Source organism: Seriola lalandi, unplaced genomic scaffold (assembly GCF_002814215.2).
Source record: "Seriola lalandi dorsalis isolate HSWRI2012SDOR001 ecotype SW California unplaced genomic scaffold, Sedor1 jcf7180002054906, whole genome shotgun sequence".
Taxonomy (NCBI): domain Eukaryota; kingdom Metazoa; phylum Chordata; class Actinopteri; order Carangiformes; family Carangidae; genus Seriola; species Seriola lalandi.
Genome location: NW_019525458.1, coordinates 5,617 through 25,482, shown reverse-complemented (window position 1 = coordinate 25,482; position 19,866 = coordinate 5,617). Strand labels below are relative to the sequence as shown.

Here is a 19,866-nt window from a genome sequence, read left to right as displayed (position 1 = left end):
CTTGTTTTATGCCCATTAAATCCCTCACATATCGACCTTTATATATTTGTGAAAAAGTAGTATGAATATTTACTCAAGTACAGTTTTAAGATACTTTTACTTCACTCAGGTGTCTTCATTTTCTGCTGCTTTCTGTCTCTACTTCACCACATTGCGGAGGGAAAGTGTACTTCCTACTGCCCCACATTTATCTGATTTTCAAATTAAGATTTTATATTCAAATACATTGTAAGCTTATAAATATATAGTGCATTAATAAAGATTAAACCAGTGTTTCACAACACTTTTGACCTGCCATGTTAATTTCTACCAGTTGTTAGCAGCTCCAAAAAAATAAAATAATCCAAATGACATTTACTATGTCAAAATTATGGGATTTAAGTTTTGACTTGCTATCTTTATTTGGTAGGTCGAAATTTTGACTTAAAAAATGATTAAAAATAAAAACTTTCATTTATTTTCTCACATTTGTGACTTTATAAAGTGAAAGTTTTGACTAGTATCTTCATTAGTATTTTAATTTGTGGTATACTCTTTTCCCACTATGAACGTAAAATGGATAAATAGTCAAATACAACAAAAAGCCTTTTCTGTAATTATATATTTTCGATCATCATATAATACATCCGCGGATCCAACCACATGGTGTCGCTGCTAATTTCCGTGTTCGCCTTTTCACTGTGAAATGACCCTCCTCGCTTACCGTTGTGCGGTTTGAATAATCTTTATTGGTAGCGGTGTTCGGTAACTCGTCGAACATGGGGGCACGGGTCGTGCGTATGTTCAGAAATTTCAACCTAGAGAACCGGGTGTTCCGAGAAATCTCCAAGGAGAAGCCGCGGGCAGCGCCTCGACACGCGGTCAGCGATCCGCCCTCTGCCGCCGGCTCCGAAGGTGAGCGTCCCGAACCTCCGCGAACTTGTGTAACTGTCTCCTCTCAGGGGTCATGCCGGGTTCGCCGGTAAGACTCAGACGTGCAAATTAAGCTTTACAATGAAACCTCAGTTTCCCTGTTGATGAGCGCGTGTATGTGTATGTGTGTGTTTGTGTGTGTGTGTGTGTGTGTGTGTGTGTGTGTGTGTGTGTGTGTGTGTGTTTCAGCAGCGGAGACAGCGGTGGATCCAGTGAACCGGAGGAACGACCCTCTGCTGACCCTCCTCAAGTCGGTGTATGTGGAGTCTAAAGACCCGGCAGCAGCAGCAGCAGAGGTCAGACTGGGACTGTCTGTATTAATGTTTTGTAAATATGTTTTATTGATTGTGTTTTTGCATCAAAGCAACACACACATTCACAACAGCAGAAGAAAAAAACAAAAACAAAAATAAAATAAAATAAGAACAAATCAGACACATTCACAATCACAACCAGGTGAGAGACTCTGGACTTACACAAAAGTAAGAGAGAGCCCATAGTCAGGTGTTGCTTCCCATTCTCTGCGAAATACTTTCTCTTTGCAATGTAACATGTCAAATAATCCCAAAATACATATTCATGTATGATTTTTATGCCAGTGTGTTTTGGATGGAGCTTTATCTGTTATCCTCTTCTTGCACAGTACGTAAGCATCTTGCAGAGTTTCCTTTATTAGTTATCAGTAATTGAGGGATTTGATATCCCAAGCAACATGCATAGTGGGTCACACTCTGTAGTAATTGATAGGGTTTTATTAATTTAACTCCCTATAATCTGCCCAAACTGCTGAATCTTCCTGCAAGACCTCAGGCAATGTCTCTATTCTGCATTTGGGACATTGTGTGTATTGATGTCTTGGATAATGGATGATGCTTCATTCAGAATTATATGGATATCTAATTATGAGGCTGTAGAGATAATGTTAGTGTCTGTAGTCATTTCTAGTCCCTTTACTCAGACCTTTCCCTTAACAGTGTGTAACAGGAGCTGGTAGCTAACCCTCGTCGAGTCTGTAGGTGCAGCTGTCTGAAGCTGAGTCACGGCTTTTACATTGTGGGAATCTGACTATTTCAAATAAAGAAGAGACAAGTTTCCCCCGGGGAGAGATGCTCTGTATGTCCCAAATCCACAAACTGCTTTCCTTATTCACTTGTATGCAAAACTCCAGATGGTTACTTGAAAACGCGTTTCAAATAATGACGACACATAGGAACTAAAAGCAGTGATTTGAAGTGTGTGTGTAACGATGATGCAACAGTTTTCTGCTCTTTAAGCATCAGGATCCTCAATCTTGGCAGCCAGTGGTGAACAGTGTTATTTACAGTGTTGAGGAGGTGACTTTTGAAATGTAATAGGCTACAGATTACTAATTAAACCATCAAACCAACATGAGTGAATGTTCGACTTTACGTTTAGGAAATTTTGTGGATATCCAGCCATTAGTTTGTATTTTAGTATAAAAGAAATTCAGTCTTCACAGTCGAGTGTGTGTTGAACAAAAAGGGGTTTTTAAGTATTCTACACTCATTTCCTCATCCTTCATTTTCCAACAGGCATCCAAGGAAGTGACGGGGGCCAAAGAAGCAGAGCGCCGGCCGCTCAGGTTCAGTTTACCAGGGGACCCGTACGGCCTGGTGGAGCTCACGGACGTTCCCAAAGGCAAACTGACCATCGCTGAGGCTCTGAAGGCGCTCAGCAGCCACCAGCGGCAGCCAGGCGCCTGGACGCCGGAGAAGATCGCTCAGGAATATTCTCTTGACTTGAAAGACACCAAGGCTCTTGTGGAGTTCTTCATCCCCTTCCAGGTTCAGATCATACCGCCCAAGACTGACAGCACCAAGCAGATAAAGGCTTCGTAGGACTAGACTATCGGCGAATGGTAATAAGTGACAAAGTATCACCAGATCTATATCTATGTACGTCAATATAATGGCATTGGGAGAGATGATAAGGCAAGCATGGGGTTGGGAGCCAATGATGTTTTGAAGTCATGGGAGATTCATAAAGTTGATTTATTGATAATTGTTAAAAAAAAAAAAAAAAACTTGAAAATAATAAAATGAATAAATAATTATATTAAATTAAGCATCTGTATTCGAGAGGTCCAGAAAAAGTTGAGAAATCGTAGTTTTTTTTTTTAAAGGGATTCGATAATATTTTGCGATATACACTAATAGGCTTCTCCTATAATAGTGACATGAAAACGGATGATGATGGATATTAATCTCGTGTTTGTGCGTTGAGTGTGGAGCTGGAGTGAGGATGTATGAAGCTTAATCTGTACACGTCACTATGACGCGTGGTGTTGGAGTGAGGTTGCCAGGTTTGGTACCAAGATGCCTGAACAGAAACCAAAACCTGCAAAACCTGAGGCCGGTACTACAAAGCTGGATCTTGCAGTTAGCGAGGTAACTTCAGATTTAACCCTGGGTACATCGCCATGGCAAGTAATTTGGAAGATCTCGTGGAGTGAACTCCTGTGAGGAATAAGGTCAAACTTGTCATATACGCCATAAAAAAGGACAAGCAACACATCAATTTAATGAAATACACACATGTAATTACAGTTGAACCTGATGGTGCCCTAATGGCGGAGCAGTGGTATTACAAGCCGAGCTTAGTGTAATGTTGAACGCAGGACTTTTATCACAGGGTAACAGTGTTTTCACATAGTGGTAGTACTACTCTTTATTTATAATGCCAGTAATTCTGCAAAATTTAACGCACAGACTTAAGATTAATTGACCTCATCTCACTCTTGGAAAGAAAGCAAAAAAACCCTTAAACTATTCCTTTACTGTGCAGAAGACTTTGGGTTATTATATGTGTATCAGCCTGCTCTTATGTTTCTCTGGGGGAAAAAAACCTCTTACAGATGAAATAAAATTTAAAAAAGCAAAACAACAATATCAACCAGTATCACAACTGAGATGTTAACCACTGAGATTTATGTTGAACAAATGTGAAATGTTTTCAGGCTCATGTGAAACAAACCTTAGACCTTATTGTAAATGAGCACACAGCTCATACAGTATACCTCCACCTTCACAAAGCAAGGATACAAGAACCAATGATTTTATTTTATTTTTTCAATCACCTGACAGAAAGAAAAGCAGCTCATATCAGAGGAGGTCTGTTCTTTCTGTTTTAATGCCGTTAACGTGAAAGGTGGGAAATGTATTTATTTATTTATATGGATCAGGAAGCAGCCTGTGAATAATGTGTTTAAACAACATGTACACTTATGAATAATACGACCGACCTTGTGACACTTGAACCAATTTGCTGCATATACGCACACTTTTTGAAAATAAAAGTATTTTGTCTTCTTATTTCATGTGTTATTGAGTCAGCCAAGAGTCTGACAAGTGAGTATTTATGCTCTGTAACAAGTGTTATCAGTGTTGTGTTCAAATCGTATTAAAATAATTGTCATATCCCTGCCACACATTAAAAACCTCAGTAAACAATATGACAACAATGAGCTTACTTTTGCAATAACAAACCCCATTTGTCATCTTTACCACCTACAACAGAAACACGTGCCCATAAAAGTACTTCCTCCAGCCAAGCCACGCCTACTTTTCCCCACTTCGCCCTGTCTGTCAATTGGACGACGCTGAAAACGGGGCGTTCCCGAAGAAAAGTCCACTTTTGCCCGTGTAACTGGCTTCTCTGGGTGTCAGTTATCACTGAATACAAACCTGTGTTAAGATAGCCGGAGAGAGCGCGAGTGCTGCCGGAAGCTGCGCTGTTCTGCTTTCAGAATAAAGTTTCTGTTTTCTATACGTAAACAGAAACTGTGCAGAAATATCAAAATACTTTAGAGTATTAAATTTAAAAAAAAATAAGCTAGGCTACATAAAAATATTTTAATAATATGTTGGTGAATGTGGGCACAGGGTTTTTAATTTTTAATTATATCACTTTCTAGTAATTGTACACTCTAAAACCTAAATTCAATTATCCTTTAACTTTCCTAAATGTGATGCACGGTCTTCTTTGGTAAGGCAAATCGCAATAACGATTGCAGTCTTAGTTCAATAGCCATTCATGGTGATCATATTCTCAGAGTATTCATAAAAGTATCGATATATTTTATATATTTATTGAGTAGCTTAGTTTTAACCACATGTAGATTCCTGCTTTCATCGAATTAAGTAATTAATTGATTCATCTAGAGTCTACCCTTGACAGAAAGCCCACAGGTGGCCATTGATTTTATATTTTCCCATTCATAAATATATGACATATGTAAGGGTGTTGTTGCCATATATATAAAAACCCATGGTAAAATTTGTATATGTACATATGTTAAGATATCTATAAGTAATTTTTCTATATATGTTAACATATTTAATGTATACATGTAAATTTATTGAAACAACACACATGTAAAAATTATATATGCTTATACATATTTTCTTATTAATTTCACATTAATGTTAAACACATCTATCTATTTTATGACCATATATAATATCAACATATTGACAGGCTTTGGGATGGATGTATATGTAGGTTTGAGCTAAACATATAGCTACAGTATGTCAGTGTAAGTTTGTTTTATTTTATATGTATATATATATATATTTCATATATGGAAATTCAGTTCACATATATTACTTTTGAGTGTGGGTTAATATGTCTTATCTTTTTTCTGAAAGAACCGCATGAAAACATTTTTTAAGACAATTATTTTGAAAGTCCAGATAGGAAGTGGTATGTGTAAGCGTTGCGTCCTTGCCGCTGGTAGCCGACAGTGAGAGCAGTTTGCAACAGTGTAGGTATAATTTGGGCTACTTGCAGTAGAAAGCCCGATACATTTTGGTGCCGGAGGCTGCGTCGCTCACATCTGAATGAATCGGAGGGAAAAGAAACGCAGGAAAACTGGGGCTTCATGTTTACTCACTCCATAAATAACGTGGACAATCAGAGCCGCCTCTCTCCCGTGCTGCTCTCCGGGAAACAAAGCGAGACTAACCAAATGCGGATTTCACTTTTTTCTATGGCTTCGTTTGTGTAGGTGGCGGCGGCATCACCGGGTGTCGCACTGTTGATAAAACACACAGCCACAGGACTACATTTTGAAGAAAAAAAAAAAAGCATCAGTGGCCTTCCTCCTCTTCTTCTTCTTCGGTAGAACAACTGTTTTTATGTTTTGACTACAGCGAGGAGGAGGAAGCATTTTTGAGTGGCGAGATGCAGCGTTTGGAGGACTGAGCCTCAACACTTCGCCCGCCCCTGAGCTCCAACATGGGAGAATGAAGCAGGTAATATCAATGGAGACCGTTTGAACCCGCTGACAACACAATTAAAACATCATTTATCGTGAATGCTTTTAGCTAAATTCCGACATTAAACCATGAAATATGTGCTCCTGGTTATTAACACCGACTGCCCCCGTCGCCCACAGAGATTTAAACTCTCCATGGACCCTCAGTTTGTCGTCTCAACCATTTTGGTCGAGGATGTTCAAATTACTGAATCCTCAAAAAGCTAATTACACTGTCATATTTATAATGGCGAGCAGCGAAACTGCTGGGGGTTGCCCCCGAATTGCTCCTAGTTGGAGGTCGATGAAGTGAGGGCCTGGTCTGATTGAGGTGTAATTCTGTTTTGGCATTGATTTTGATTTTCACAACACTCTGGGTCAATTTTCACAACACCTCGGAGCTGGTCTCACAGATCTACCAGTCTTGCTGTTGAAGGGACGCGGGGATGGGATTTACCTTCTGAACAGAACCACCATCATGTGTCTAACATATGGCCACCAGCTTCTTAGGAAATATTTATAGTCAGAAGACTGCACTGATTTACACGTTTCTATGTATAACAACACATTACAAACTTAATACAAAAAATCTAAGCAACACAAATTAAAAACATACATAGACATTGAAGTGATGTTATTTAAACAAAGACATGATTTACCCCTTTATAAACAGCTGGATACCTTCCACCTAATGTTGATGTTTAAATGCCCCTGGAGCATTAATATGTTTTACTTTGAAAACCATCTGTCTGTGTGGTGTGAACTCCCTCCCACTTTTAAAATGTCCACAAGGTAATTTTTACAATTTCAAAAACATGATCTTTAAGTTGTTTTTAGTTTTTGTTGTTGTTTTTTCAAAGAGTTCACAAATAAGTCTTGACAATTTGACAAATTTATTTTCTATCAATTAAGTGGTACCGAGAATTAGGCTGCCTCTTTAAAAAAAAAAAGAAAATTACTTTGAAAAAAGAAAGAAAAGTTAACGTGTAAACGCACATAGCCCATCTTAATGTATGAAATATAATGTTCTGTTCATTCGTGGCACTGCTGCTGATTTCACTTGAGTGAAAAGCTAACATCACTTTAGCGCATTTGCATTTTAAACAGTCCGCAAACAACCTTGCCTTTATCCACTTTTTTAAAATCCAAATTCGGCCTTCTCGTTGCTTCTCTAATGGTTTGGGGTTATGATTATCTACTCACCACGGCTTGCTAGTCAAGTCCATTTTGTGTTAAAAAGGGAACAACAATGGCCTCGTTTACTGACAAGGAAACAGGGCAGACAGACAGATGTGTATTCTACAAACACATTTCACTGGAGAAACAACCATGTCATGTTGCACTTTGCATCGAAACTAATAGAATATTAAAAAAGGAGTTTCACGATTAGTTATTGTTAGAGACAGTTGTTCAATATCTCTGCTTCCATGCGACTGTAGTCTCAGACTTAACACATTGTTATGGCAGATTTAATTGTCACTGTGTAACATTTTACAAATGCATTCCTTTTCACAGATACCACGTTACAGAATTTGATGCAATTATTCATCTCCATCAAATCTTACATTGTTTAACACGTAGAAATCATGTTATTTACAGACAGACGTGGGTAATTCTCTCACAGACACACTAAACAAACAAGGCACACTCTGACAGGTTGTTTTTGACATAAGCTAGTAAAATGTTTCCATGTGCACCATCAATGACACGATAGGCAGGAACCCTTTTTGTCCCCTGAGCATTCCTCCTAGCAATTCAAGGTTACAAGATGTGGCTGAAAAGCTCTCAGCCCAATTCTCTCCACAATTCTCCGCTGCATAATCGCGTTGTCACACAGAGTATTTGAACAATTCCCAGTCTTTCAATCACCAAGTGCCCGATCATCCATTTTACTGCAGGTTTAGTTGATTGCTCTGAGGCCTAAGTGGCTATTTTAATTAATTTTTTTTTTTTTTAGGTCATGTTGCCCCTGAAGCAAGGAAAAAGAGATGTGTATTGCCATCCCTGTTATGGCAGACTGCTGCAGAGAATGCTTAGAATTGTGATCCACAAATCCCCATGTGTGTGTGTATGTGAGGTGAATGAAGCAGGAAGTGGGCTAAAATTAAATCCCCCATTTCTTATTCGCTCTCATTCACTGTAGTCTTCATTGTGATGAAGCAATGGGTAATTGCAGCAGACAATACAATTGTCATCAGCATATGAATAAAAGAAAAGTCTTCGCAGCTTTGTTGCTGCCAGCCTGTTTATCTCATTACTACAGCTTTTTCTCTCTTGACTGTCTTGGTGACATGTGATAACACTATCTGCTGAATAGCTGCATATCCAGGTATCAAAGCAGATGCCAACCTGTGTTTTTCACGAATTAATAAATCGACTTCATTTGTGTGGAAATGAATTTTTTTTAAGTACTTTTCCACGACACGTTTATTATTTGACATTTCTGGCTTAGTCATCGTCAGTGATACCAGGCAGTCTGAAATAAACAGCGTCCTGTGTTTATATAAGTGATAAGGGTTTTTATTGCACTATTTGACTTGTCCCCAGAACACTGGCTGTTGCGTACTGGTGGAGGGTAAGAGAAACACTTAAACGTGATTTCATTTCACCATTCAGGCAAAAAGATTGTTTTTATTTTCTACTTTTGTTCGTATTCTACTTCAACATTTTGGGAAATACACATATTCCCTTGTTTCTGAGCTAAAATGAAAAGATTAATAGCAGTCTCATGTCTGTGTCACATAGAAATAACTGTGTGGTTTTCACCTTTCAGTTTGTGTGTGGATTAAAGACATGAATAATGAAGTGTTTATAAGTCGGCTTTATAGGAGAAGGTAGGTGTACGTTTGAACTGTGGCGAGAGTCAGGCTTGTTATTTCTGTCTTTTTCCAGTCTTTATGCAAAGCTAGGCTAACCATGTCCACAGACACGGACGTGCTTCTATTCATACTACAGTCCACGGACACATAGATGCACACACATGAAGGCAACCTCCTGACAGCGAGCAGTGCTCCTTTGTTTATTGTACTTGGCTTAGCAACATGAAAAAGTAACAAAAGAAAGGACAAGTGTGTGAGTGAGCGCTTAAAAAGGATAGGACCGTAGATGGGATATAAACAGTACGAGCATCTGGTTTACTTGTCTGGTGCATGCGCAGTCGGCGTGCTTGCAGTGTGGACAGTCGACACAGACTCAGGTTTTAGGCTGCACACAGAAACCAGGAATCGGCCTTCAGTGCACAAGACACAAGATTGGTAATGATATTTTCATCTGACTCTCAGAAAGAAGGTGACATGTTTCCCAAAATGCTGAACTATTCCTTCAGCTTAATTGTCTTTGAATGTGTGTAGCATTCAAGTTTACTTCGAATTTTTGACTAACTTGGTGAGGTCATCAGGTTCACGTCTTCTTATATAGGGTTGTGGAGAAGTCTGCAAAAAATGAAGGGAAGACTTTAGTGTGCAGGTTCCAAGCTTCATTTGATCTTTAATCATAACACTGAAATTGAATTTGTTAATGCTTTGATACATACCAAATTGTTGAACAAATTGTAATTAGCTTCTGTTAAATGATGGGCAGTAGTTTGCATGTAAATCAGTTGGACATTGCAACAATGCATATTAAAAGACTGAAAACACTTCTGGCATCTAAACAACTGTTTAGGGTCGCTCGTCCGTCCGTCCTTCCCATTCTTGTGAACGCGATATCTCAGGAACACCTTGAGGGAATTTCTTGAAATTTGGCAAAAACTTTCACTTGGACTCAAGGATAAACTCTTGAGAATTTGGTGGTCAAAGGTAATGGTCACTGCGACATCACATGTTTTTGATCGTAACTCAAGAATTCATACGCCAAGTATGACAATATTTTACGCAAATGTCTAAAATGGATGTAGTGATGACGTTTTATATATCCAAAAGGTGAAAGGTCAACATCACTGTGACATCATAATGTTCTGCAAATACAGTATTAAATTCCTTCAATGTCTTGACAGACATGAATTTAAACTGTACCTTGAGTGGTTGGCAGAAGCATACGACTGTGAGGCGCTGATTCTAGTTTTGTGTCAGGACCAATAATTTGTCTCATCGTGGCAGACAGCGCAGGTTTGAGAGCGATCATGGTAGAGTGATATAATCAGGGAGGTGCAGGCATATAACTCTTGTGTGGGTTACATCTGACTGTCATTACATCTCCACGGGGAATTCTGATGGAAGTAATGCTCGTTTGATCTGCTGTGATAATGCCGCTTCACATACCTTACTCTTTTTTTCTTTTTGTTAAATTTCCTCAGCATTCACTATGTTTTTGTGTATGTCTTAGGTTCTCGCAGCCATGAAGACACCGTGTTGCGTTGAGCTGGGAATACCTGCATCCACGGCATCATGTTCAGAGTGAGCTCACCAACAACAATGCCTGCTCACCCAGGGGAAGAATGGTTCACTCCAATACGGTTCCCCTTCCAGAGGCAAGGGACATTGACGCCAGTCTCTGCTGCCTCTTTACGGGGCTGCTGAACCTTTCCAAGAGGCCGGCAATGGAGAACATCTCCATGGCGAACGTTTCCCTGGGCTCCCGTTCACCCCCGGAGCCAGTCACAGCGACAGCGGAGGCCCCGGAGAGCCTGCAGGGTGTCAGCCTACCTCTGCAGGTCTTCTTCTGCTTCGTCATGGTTGCCATCCTGCTGGTGGCCCTGTTGGGAAATGTGGTAGTGTGTCTGATGGTTTACCAGAGATCTGCCATGCGCTCAGCCATCAACATCCTCCTGGCAAGCCTGGCGTTTGCAGACATGATGCTGGCCATCCTGAACATGCCCTTCGCTCTGGTTACTGTCGTGACCACCAACTGGATTTTTGGAGACCTTTTCTGTCGAGTGTCAGCCATGCTCTTTTGGTTCTTTGTGATGGAAGGCGTGGCTGTACTGCTTATAATAAGCATAGATCGCTTTCTCATTATTGTCCAGAAGCAAGATAAGCTGAGCCCACAGAGAGCTAAAGTGCTTATAGTGGTCACATGGGGACTGTCTTTCATTTTCTCGTTCCCCCTGGCTGTAGGTTCCCCTGCCCTTCAGATCCCTCCTAGGGCCCCTCAGTGTGTGTTTGGATACAGCATTGAGCCCGGCTACCATGCCTATGTATTGATCCTAATGCTAGTCTTCTTCTTCATGCCTTTCATGGTCATGCTGTACACGTTCATGGGGATCCTGAACACCATCCGCCACAACGCCATCCGCATCCACAGCCACCCGGACAGCATCTGTCTGAGCCAGGCCAGCAAACTGGGCCTGCTGAGCCTCCAGAGGCCCTTCCAAATGAACATAGACATGAGCTTTAAGACCCGTGCCTTCACCACCATCCTCATCCTCTTCTCCGTGTTTACAGTGTGCTGGGCACCTTTCACTGCGTACAGTCTGGTCACTACCTTTAGCGATGGGTTCTACCATAAAGACAGCTTTTTTCAAATCAGCACATGGGTCCTGTGGTTGTGCTACCTCAAGTCAGCCCTCAACCCTCTCATTTACTACTGGCGGATCAAGAAGTTCCGCGACGCCTGCCTTGACCTGATGCCCAAGTACTTCAAGTTTCTTCCTCAGCTGCCGGGAAACACGAAGAGGCGCATACAGCCGAGCGCAGTGTATGTGTGCGGAGAGCATCGCTCTGTGGTTTAAAGGAAAAATCCACCCTCAAACATTTAAACACTGTTTTACAAAAAAAAAAAAAGAAGATCTTTACATAACGTACTGTTTTGCTGTATGGTGGTATACTTCTCTTAGCAGGTGTTCAGACTGAAAGTAGCACTGCAAAAAAAAGAAAAGAAAAAAGCCAAGGGGCAGTGTTGATGTGGGCGTGTTGCTGCAGGGTCCACTTTAAAGATGAAATACAACCCAGAAAGTCCAGTTTGAGTCAATCATCCCTCAGTTTTAAAGCTGATCAGTTGCCAAAACACTGCACAGTGGTTTCTAATACAAGATACTACCAGGATTTTACAGCTTTGTTTCAGGGCTGGGTTTTGGTCGATGCTAGTTCTGTTACAATACTACTACTACTACCAGACACGGTACCTTTTTGATACCTTTGAGGAGTGTACACGTTATTTATAACAAAAGAAGCCAAAATGTTGGTAAATGTTAAATCTGAACCAGTAACTATCCGACTGGGATCAAATATTGAAAAACTCAGTCTACTTCCTAACCTTTTCTAGAACTTTTAGTGTATCCCTCGGCCATCTTCAGTGAACGGAATTTGCTCAGGTGTAATCACGTGACCTATGAATTGAGCTTCTGTCGTGTGATAACAAGTGGTTGTATATGGCGGGGAGACTGTGACCCCTGTCTCTGTTCAGGCTTTGGGATATGGTCGAAAGTAAACATTAAGGTTAGAGTATGTAATTACTGATGTTTTCTCTCCATACTCAAGGTACAATTTGATCAAAGAACAAGAAAACAACATTACGAGTCTGACCAGACTTGATGGTTTTTTCATATAGTCGGCACTGAAAGGTATTGAGGTTCATTACCTGGTCCTACACTGGAAAGTTAACACAACAACAATCATCCTCTCCATCGTCTTGACAGGGTTAGGGAATCTACAATGTGTGGTACATATTTCGATTGGAGGATATTGAATTGCGGCAAAAGTTGAGCCATGGTCAACCTTTTTGCATTTATTTTTTGTTTTTGATGAAACTCTCAGCATAGGAAGCCCCACAGCATTTATGCAGTGCTAATGTCAGTCTGACTTAACCACTTTGCACTGAGGTTCAGAAACCGTCAGGATGCCTGTTAAGATTCTCAGTAGGTAATGGAAAAATATCTTAACGGGTCAAAGGCGACTGGACTCACCGTGTAGGAGACGTTTCCAATCAAAGCTGCTTCACTACCATCATCAGCTGTGATGATGACCCGGTGAAACCCAAAGTTTTCTTTTCTCTCATTGTGGTCCAGTGAGGTTTAGCTGTACTAAAATGCTCCATTTTATATAATATGCAGTTATGTAGAATCACTTCTCCTAGATATCTGATTGGGCTGGTAAGTATCTGCTTTTTACTAGACTACACTTGAAGTCCAGTTGCCTTCGAGTCTGTGAAGAGTCTCGGTCGCTTAGGTCATCGTTTATCAAGACGTACCAACTCAAAAGCAACGGTGCTGACTGTTTTGCCTCAGTCTAAAATAGCAGACCAAACAACAAGCGCATTTGTGTTTGCTTTAGTTGGTTTACTGGTTGGTAAACAACCATACAGGGTAAAATATATTGCAGAAGAGTCAGAAGCCCCTTTTACACAGAGATCCTGTTGTATTGCTGTTAAGAAGACCCCTCATTATGTCGGCTTTGCTTGTTTATACCGACCCAAACAAGTCTGACATGATGCCACCCGTGTGTGTGATTATTATTTTTATTTTTTTTTAGATAGCAGGTGTGACATGTAATGCAACAGCTTCAGCATCCTGTCCCGCCATACTGACTCTGAACCTTTTTACATAGACGTCGATCCGGCTGTTTGACTACCTCCGCTGCCGGCTTAAAGGCAGAACAACAACAGAACGACGAGGGGGGAATAAAGGCACAGCGTTCCCGCCTTGAACAGGCCGTGTAAAAGGGGTTAGAGATGCTCATCTCCACCAACAGCATAATTAATCTGCAATTAATCTTCAATTAAAGGGCTGGGTAGTGCCAATACAATACCTTCTTGCTACCAATACCACAATAATTACTTTTTCAAATGTAAGTTCTCAAATCTGTAAACACAATACAGTCTGAAATTATTATTATTATTGACATCAGGAACTATCTTTTTATAGAGTGAGTCAAAGAGATAATTATAGTATTAAATATTTATTTATTTTGGAATGAAAAGTATTTAAATTGGATACTCAGCCCTACTCAGTAGACCAGAGAATACAACCATGGATACACTTGCTCTCTTTCTGTTATGCTATCACTCTAGCTATGGCTCTTTTCCCGCCTACACAACCCACAGTACACACTTCTTTTGTGATGGTGATACAATGGCATTCTGGGTAATGAAAGGAGCCTTTTAAGTGAAGTTGTCGACTGAAGGAAATCACAAAAGTAAATTAAAACACTTTATAACTGCTGAAATGCACTGAACGGCACATACCGTGTGAGGGTATGCACAGATTGATTTTTCCTTTTTAATATTGTGCTAAGAAACCAGGCGCTGCTGGGTTTGACTTGACCATATGTCTTTTTCTTGCCACTGGAGTCATGAGTTGTCGGGGGGGGGGCAATTTGTTTTAGCTGCGTGGAAGTTGTTTTACAAGGCATGTAAATTAACGGCTTCAATGGAATTTGAATGTGGTCCGAAAAGTGGCCGTGACACATTTTTGAACGTGTGTTTCAATTTAAATGTTTTGGATATGCCTATTAATTAGTCCATTTGCCAGTCAGAATGCTGCTATATCTGGTGAAAATGTGCAATTTCAGTGTACTGTACTGTTGAATGTAATAAAGAAATAGACATTTCTTACCTTGGTAACCTGTCTTCAGTGGGGTTTTTGTTTGTCTGTGTTGTGGATCAATCAGACGATGTAGACTATACCAGGAGACACCCTCCCAATGTCCAGTTGGGGCTACCTGCTGTTACTTTCATCTGACTTTCATCTTCTACAGCTGTTGCTCTTTGGTTTAACTTTATTCAAGTACCGGAGTTAATTTGTTACCATACAAAAAAAATAAAAATCCACCTCCCATTGTTACTATTTTCCATAATATGCCACTGCAACACTCTTGTTAAAGTCATCTTTCAAACATTTTAGTTGTATCTCTGCTGTCTAAAACAAAGTGTTCATGTATGGAAGGTAAAAACAGAAATATTCGCATTCGCAATATATCGATTAATTTCAGCTCAACAGAGAGTTCCTCCTGCCATACTTATAAAGTTTTAGATTTTTTTTGTCCAGTCTTTGAATATCAAATTCCATTCACCTCTATTTAATCAAGATGGAGACTGAAGTCTTAAGACACTGATATCTGCAAACCTGGACAAATAAAAACATGTACTGGAATAGATACCACTAGCTTTATGAGTTGTAAGCTTCATGGCCTCACCAATATTTAATGATTGAATGGACGAATGTCCTTCTGAGGTGTGACCGCTGCAACATAGAAGGAAAAGCCCAGGTTATTTAATAAAATGAATAATGGCTCTATTCTATTTAAGTGTCCCAGTAAGCCATGGCAGTGTGGTAACGAACCAGCATGAAAGATAAATTCATGTTGTTAAAGAGATGTTTTGTGCTTCCTTTCAAAGCTTACTACAATGAAGTGTTGAGGTGAGTAATACAGCTGAAACAGCTTCTCAAAGTCTGGACAAAGAAAGTTGTTTTGCAGATGCTATTACAACCTGTTGGATTCATAGACTCTTATATTTTTATTTATTATATAACCAAGCAATGATTACAAGAGTAAATACACATGTACCTGATGCAAATCGTCAACTGTGAATCTAATTTTTGATTCATTTTGCTGTGGGGTGTAATAACATATGAAATACCCTGTGCATTTAAAAACATCATTATATATGTATGGCATCACATTTGGGACCCCGGTGTTTATGTGATACCTCCGTGCAAGCTCTGCGTTAATTATCCTCCTCCCAATGCATCACCTGTGTCTCCTCTTTTCCCCTCAGGGACTCCACTTCCTGTCACTGTCTCTGCTGAATGCTTTTGTGAGGGCGACAAACGCCTGTTGTGTGTTTATGCATTACTCCTCCATACGATGATTTTCCCCCCAAAGCCTTCTCTCACTTTGACCATACCTGTCAGTCATACTCTGCAGTGCAGTCAACAGCATGTTGTGCAATGCACTGATAATAGAGAGCTGTATTAGCTGCTGCGTGTTACAACCAGCCTCTAGTCTGTTTATAGTCTCACTGTTTTGTTTTGTTTTTTGTGCAGGATGCTCAGGTAGCTCAGAACTTTGCCAACGATGTCTTGCAAAAGAGGTGTTGAAAAAGTATTCTGTATTTTCGAGCCCGTATTACCAGCTGGGCAAAGTGGGCAACTGCCCATGGGCCCCAGACCATCAAGTCCCCAAGCTCAGTTGGTTTGTGGTGCATAGTCATAAATAAAGACTTAGTGCAAGAAACTTGGCACCAATTTGGCAGTAATTTTCTAAGATTCTAAGATATTAAAGGTCCCATATAGCATAGGGGTAGATGTCCATGTGTAGTTTGATTACAAAGCAGGTCTAGATTCTAAATTAATACTGTGAAAGTATCAAAGCGCTCAGTCCACAGAGAAATGCACACAGTCTGTATTCAGAAACTGAGACTTAAAACCAGCTGTCAGGACTTTTGTAACTTTGTGATGTCACAACAAAGCAGTCACCGCCTTCAGCCAAGCCCCACCCACCTGGACCCACCATTCAAACCTTGCAGGATTTGGTTTCTCTTGAGTGTTTACCTGAAATCTCCTATATTTTTTATTGGATCACTCAGAAAAGAGCCAGCCAATAGGAAATTAAAGGAAAATTAAAATCACTGTTATTATGAGAAATATTTCATATTTGCCCCTAATGGTACCTGGTCATGCTTTGTGTCCAGTTCAGCATCCAGTGCTGAATCTCTGAGTCTCTGAGATTTCTGCCTCCACCTTAGTACAATAGAAGTGCATGGGAGGATTCTTTATGTGGTGCTGCATTGAAAATATGAAATATTCATTAAACACAAATTTTTAAAATCCACATTACTCTGTGGATCAGCTCTGTGTATAACTTACAGACTCACAAACCTTTGTGTCTGAACTCTGTGCTCTGCATTGGTGACTGTTCAGTACATTGATTCTGACTCTGGAACATGTTGTTAACCTTGGACATTCACACAAAAAGCCTCTCGAGTAACTACCACCTCCAGAAGCTCTTTGTAGAAATTAAACCGTAGCATTGATGACACAAAGCCACTGCGATAGCTGCACAGTGACATTAGAAATCAACAAACAGCACTTTTTCATCATCGCTGTCAACTTCAATCATGCAAATTTAAAGAGTGATTTACCGAAATTCTACCAGAAAGTCAAGTTTGTTACAAGAGGAGAAACTACAGTGGGCCTCGTTTTTCGTCCAAGTTGTTGTTGTGATGCGAGTGCTCACTCTTACCTGAGTGAGCACAAGCCTATGCATGTCTTTACAATTATTTTCTGCATTTTTTTTGCACTCATCTTTAATATCTGCTCTGTGTTGCACTGGGGTCTGTCCTTGCCATTGCAGTGTAATAAAAGGAGATCGATCCTCGATCCATTGGCTTGTGTTGGTTAATACTCTCGATGGTTGAGTGAATACTGATCCTTTCAAAATCGTGGAGGTGTCAATTCGTGGAATCCCTGACTCTCAGATACGAGAAGAAAACCGAGGAAGATATAGGTCATGATCCAAAAAAGGTGTCAACATATATACCCCTTCTGGTTCGGTAAATTTACATTTACCAAATTTAAATTTACGTTTAGATTTACATTTACGGAACTAAAAATGACACCTGCTGGCACAACTACCTCCCCATGTTATGTAGTGTGTCATGAGTATGATTGTAAGTCAGTATTTAATTTGAAATGGTATGCCTTTCAAAGCTGCCCACCTTTATGTCAGCCCAAAAGACACATCAAAGAGAAGTTAATCTGTGTGGACCATGAGACATGAAAGCAGAGCAAATGAGGTGGCTGGCAGCTTGTAGCATCATGTGGAAAACACAGCCTGTACCGAAAAGGTCAGTAGATTGTTTCTATTACAGATATCAGACTAGCAACACATCCAGTAACCTCAGTGACTTGTTGCAGCCAGGTCAGGAACAGATACTTCAAGTGAGCACTGAGACGAGTTGAGTTTGATTTGCTCCAGACATGTGAATATAAAAGACGGTGGTCTTAATCAGCTTCCTCCCTGGGATTCATTATGCAGCCAGCAGTGAATAATGAGCGTGCCCAGAGCTTTGAAGCTCACTTTAATCATAGCACTGAAGACTATTACTAAGCAACAGGAACTTGCAGATGTCTCAGGAGGACGCATGGTGATGGTAGATGAAGTGATGTTCACCTAAGGAGATAAGATAAAGTCAAAGAGGCACTTGTGGTTAAAGTACTGTGTGTACCAGACTAGCATTGTTTCTGTGTCATTTTTGTATCACTCAGTTTCATGGCCCATTATCATTGTTCACTGGTTTGTAGGGTGAACAAATCCCCCGAAAGCCAGGAACCAGAGAATGAAAAAATCAAACAGACGATCGTCAGTCATGTGCTTAAAGTGGAAAAAAAGTGCTGGTACTCACCAGCAAATATAAATAATCCAAAAAAATGATAGTATACAAAGTCATAAAAAACTTCATAGTATAGGAAGGCATAAAAAGTAAAAAGTAAACTTCAAGACTATGACTTTTTTTGACATTTTTATGCCTCACTATACTATGACTTTTTTATGCCTTTGTATACTGTCATTTCTATAGTAAGGTATAAAAATGTTTTTTTTTTAAAAAGTCATAGTATAGTAAGGCATAAAAATGTCAAAAGATTTCACAGTATAGTAAGGCATGAAAATGTCAAAAGATTTCATAGTATAGTAAGGCATAAAAACATCACAGTATAGTGAGGCATAGATATGTCAAAAAACGTCATATAGTAAGGCATAAAAACATCACAGTTTAGTAAGGCATAAAAACATCACAGTATAATAAGGCATAAAACGTCATAGTATAGTAAGGCATAAAAACATCATAGTATAGTAAGACATAAAAACGTCATAAAATAGTAATGCATGTAAATGTCAAAAAACGTCATAGTATAATAAGGCATAAAACATCATAGTAAAGTAAGGCATAAAAATGTCAAAAAAACATCATAGTATAGCAAGGCATAAAAACATCATAGTATAGTAAGGCATAAAGACGTCATAAAAACGGCAGAATAGTAAGGCATAAAAATGTCAAAAAACGTCATAGTATAGTAAGGCATAAAAATGTCAAAAAACGTCATAGTAGAGTAAGGCATAAAACGTCATAGTATAGTAAGGCATAAAAATGTCAAAAAAATGTAATAGTATAGTAAGGCATAAAAACATTATAGTATAGTAAGGCATAAAGACGTCATAAAAACGTTAGCATAGTAAGGAATAAAAATGTCAAAAAACGTCATAGTATAGTACGGCATAAAGCGTCATAGTATAGTAAGGCATAAAAATGTCCAAAAAATTTAATAGTATAATAAGGCATAAAACGTCATAGTATAGTAAGGCATAAAAATGTCCAAAAAATTTAATAGTATAATAAGGCATAAAACGTCATAGTATAGTAAGGCATAGAAACATCATAGTATAATAAGGCATAAAAACATCATAGTATAGTAAGGCATAAAAACGTCATAAAAATGTCATAAAAATAGTAAGGCATAAAAATGTCAAAAAACGTAATACTATAGTAAGGCATAAAACGTCATAGTATAGTAAGGCATAAAAAGATCATAGTATAGTAAGGCATAAAAACGTCATAAAAATGTCATAAAATAGTAAGGCATAAAAATGTCAAAAAACGTCATAGTATAGTAAGGCATAAAACGTCATAATATAGTTAGGCATAAAAACATCATAGTATAGTAAGGCATAAAAACGTCATAAAAATGTCATAAAATAGTAAGGCATAAAACGTCATAGTATAGTAAGGCATAAAAATGTCAAAAA

The 19,866-nt window shown here is 39.3% G+C and overlaps 2 protein-coding genes across 3 annotated transcripts; both read left to right on the top strand.

Moving 5' to 3' along the window:
- The first annotated feature begins 719 nt into the window (after positions 1–719).
- ndufaf4 (NADH:ubiquinone oxidoreductase complex assembly factor 4) lies at positions 720–4,384 on the top strand. Of its 2 annotated transcripts, none has more exons than XM_023430487.1 (3): positions 720–894; positions 1,102–1,208; positions 2,466–4,384. In XM_023430487.1, the coding sequence occupies exons 1-3, from the start codon at positions 759–761 to the stop codon at positions 2,769–2,771; spliced, it is 549 nt and encodes a 182-aa protein (XP_023286255.1). In that variant the 5' UTR covers positions 720–758; the 3' UTR covers positions 2,772–4,384. The 2 variants fall into 2 exon arrangements, with proteins under 2 accessions (XP_023286255.1, XP_023286256.1); XM_023430488.2 differs by having other exon boundaries at positions 1,105–1,208; positions 2,466–4,244.
- A 1,275-nt stretch (positions 4,385–5,659) lies between these two features.
- gpr63 (G protein-coupled receptor 63) lies at positions 5,660–14,683 on the top strand. The gene is made up of 2 exons (XM_023430486.2): positions 5,660–6,185; positions 10,511–14,683. Exon 2 carries the CDS (start codon positions 10,623–10,625, stop codon positions 11,853–11,855), a length of 1,233 nt encoding a protein of 410 aa, XP_023286254.1. The 5' UTR covers positions 5,660–6,185; positions 10,511–10,622; the 3' UTR covers positions 11,856–14,683.
- Positions 14,684–19,866: the final 5,183 nt, after the last annotated feature.

Bases quoted from the DNA above. Each gene is read 5' to 3' on its own strand.
- gpr63 (XM_023430486.2), top strand. From the start codon at position 10,623: ATGGTTCACTCCAATACGGTTCCCCTTCCAGAGGCAAGGGACATTGAC.
- ndufaf4 (XM_023430487.1), top strand. From the start codon at position 759: ATGGGGGCACGGGTCGTGCGTATGTTCAGAAATTTCAACCTAGAGAAC. The intron at 895-1,101 runs GTGAGCGTCCCG...TGTGTGTTTCAG, and splicing joins CTCTGCCGCCGGCTCCGAAG to CAGCGGAGACAGCGGTGGAT. The intron at 1,209-2,465 runs GTCAGACTGGGA...ATTTTCCAACAG, and splicing joins CGGCAGCAGCAGCAGCAGAG to GCATCCAAGGAAGTGACGGG.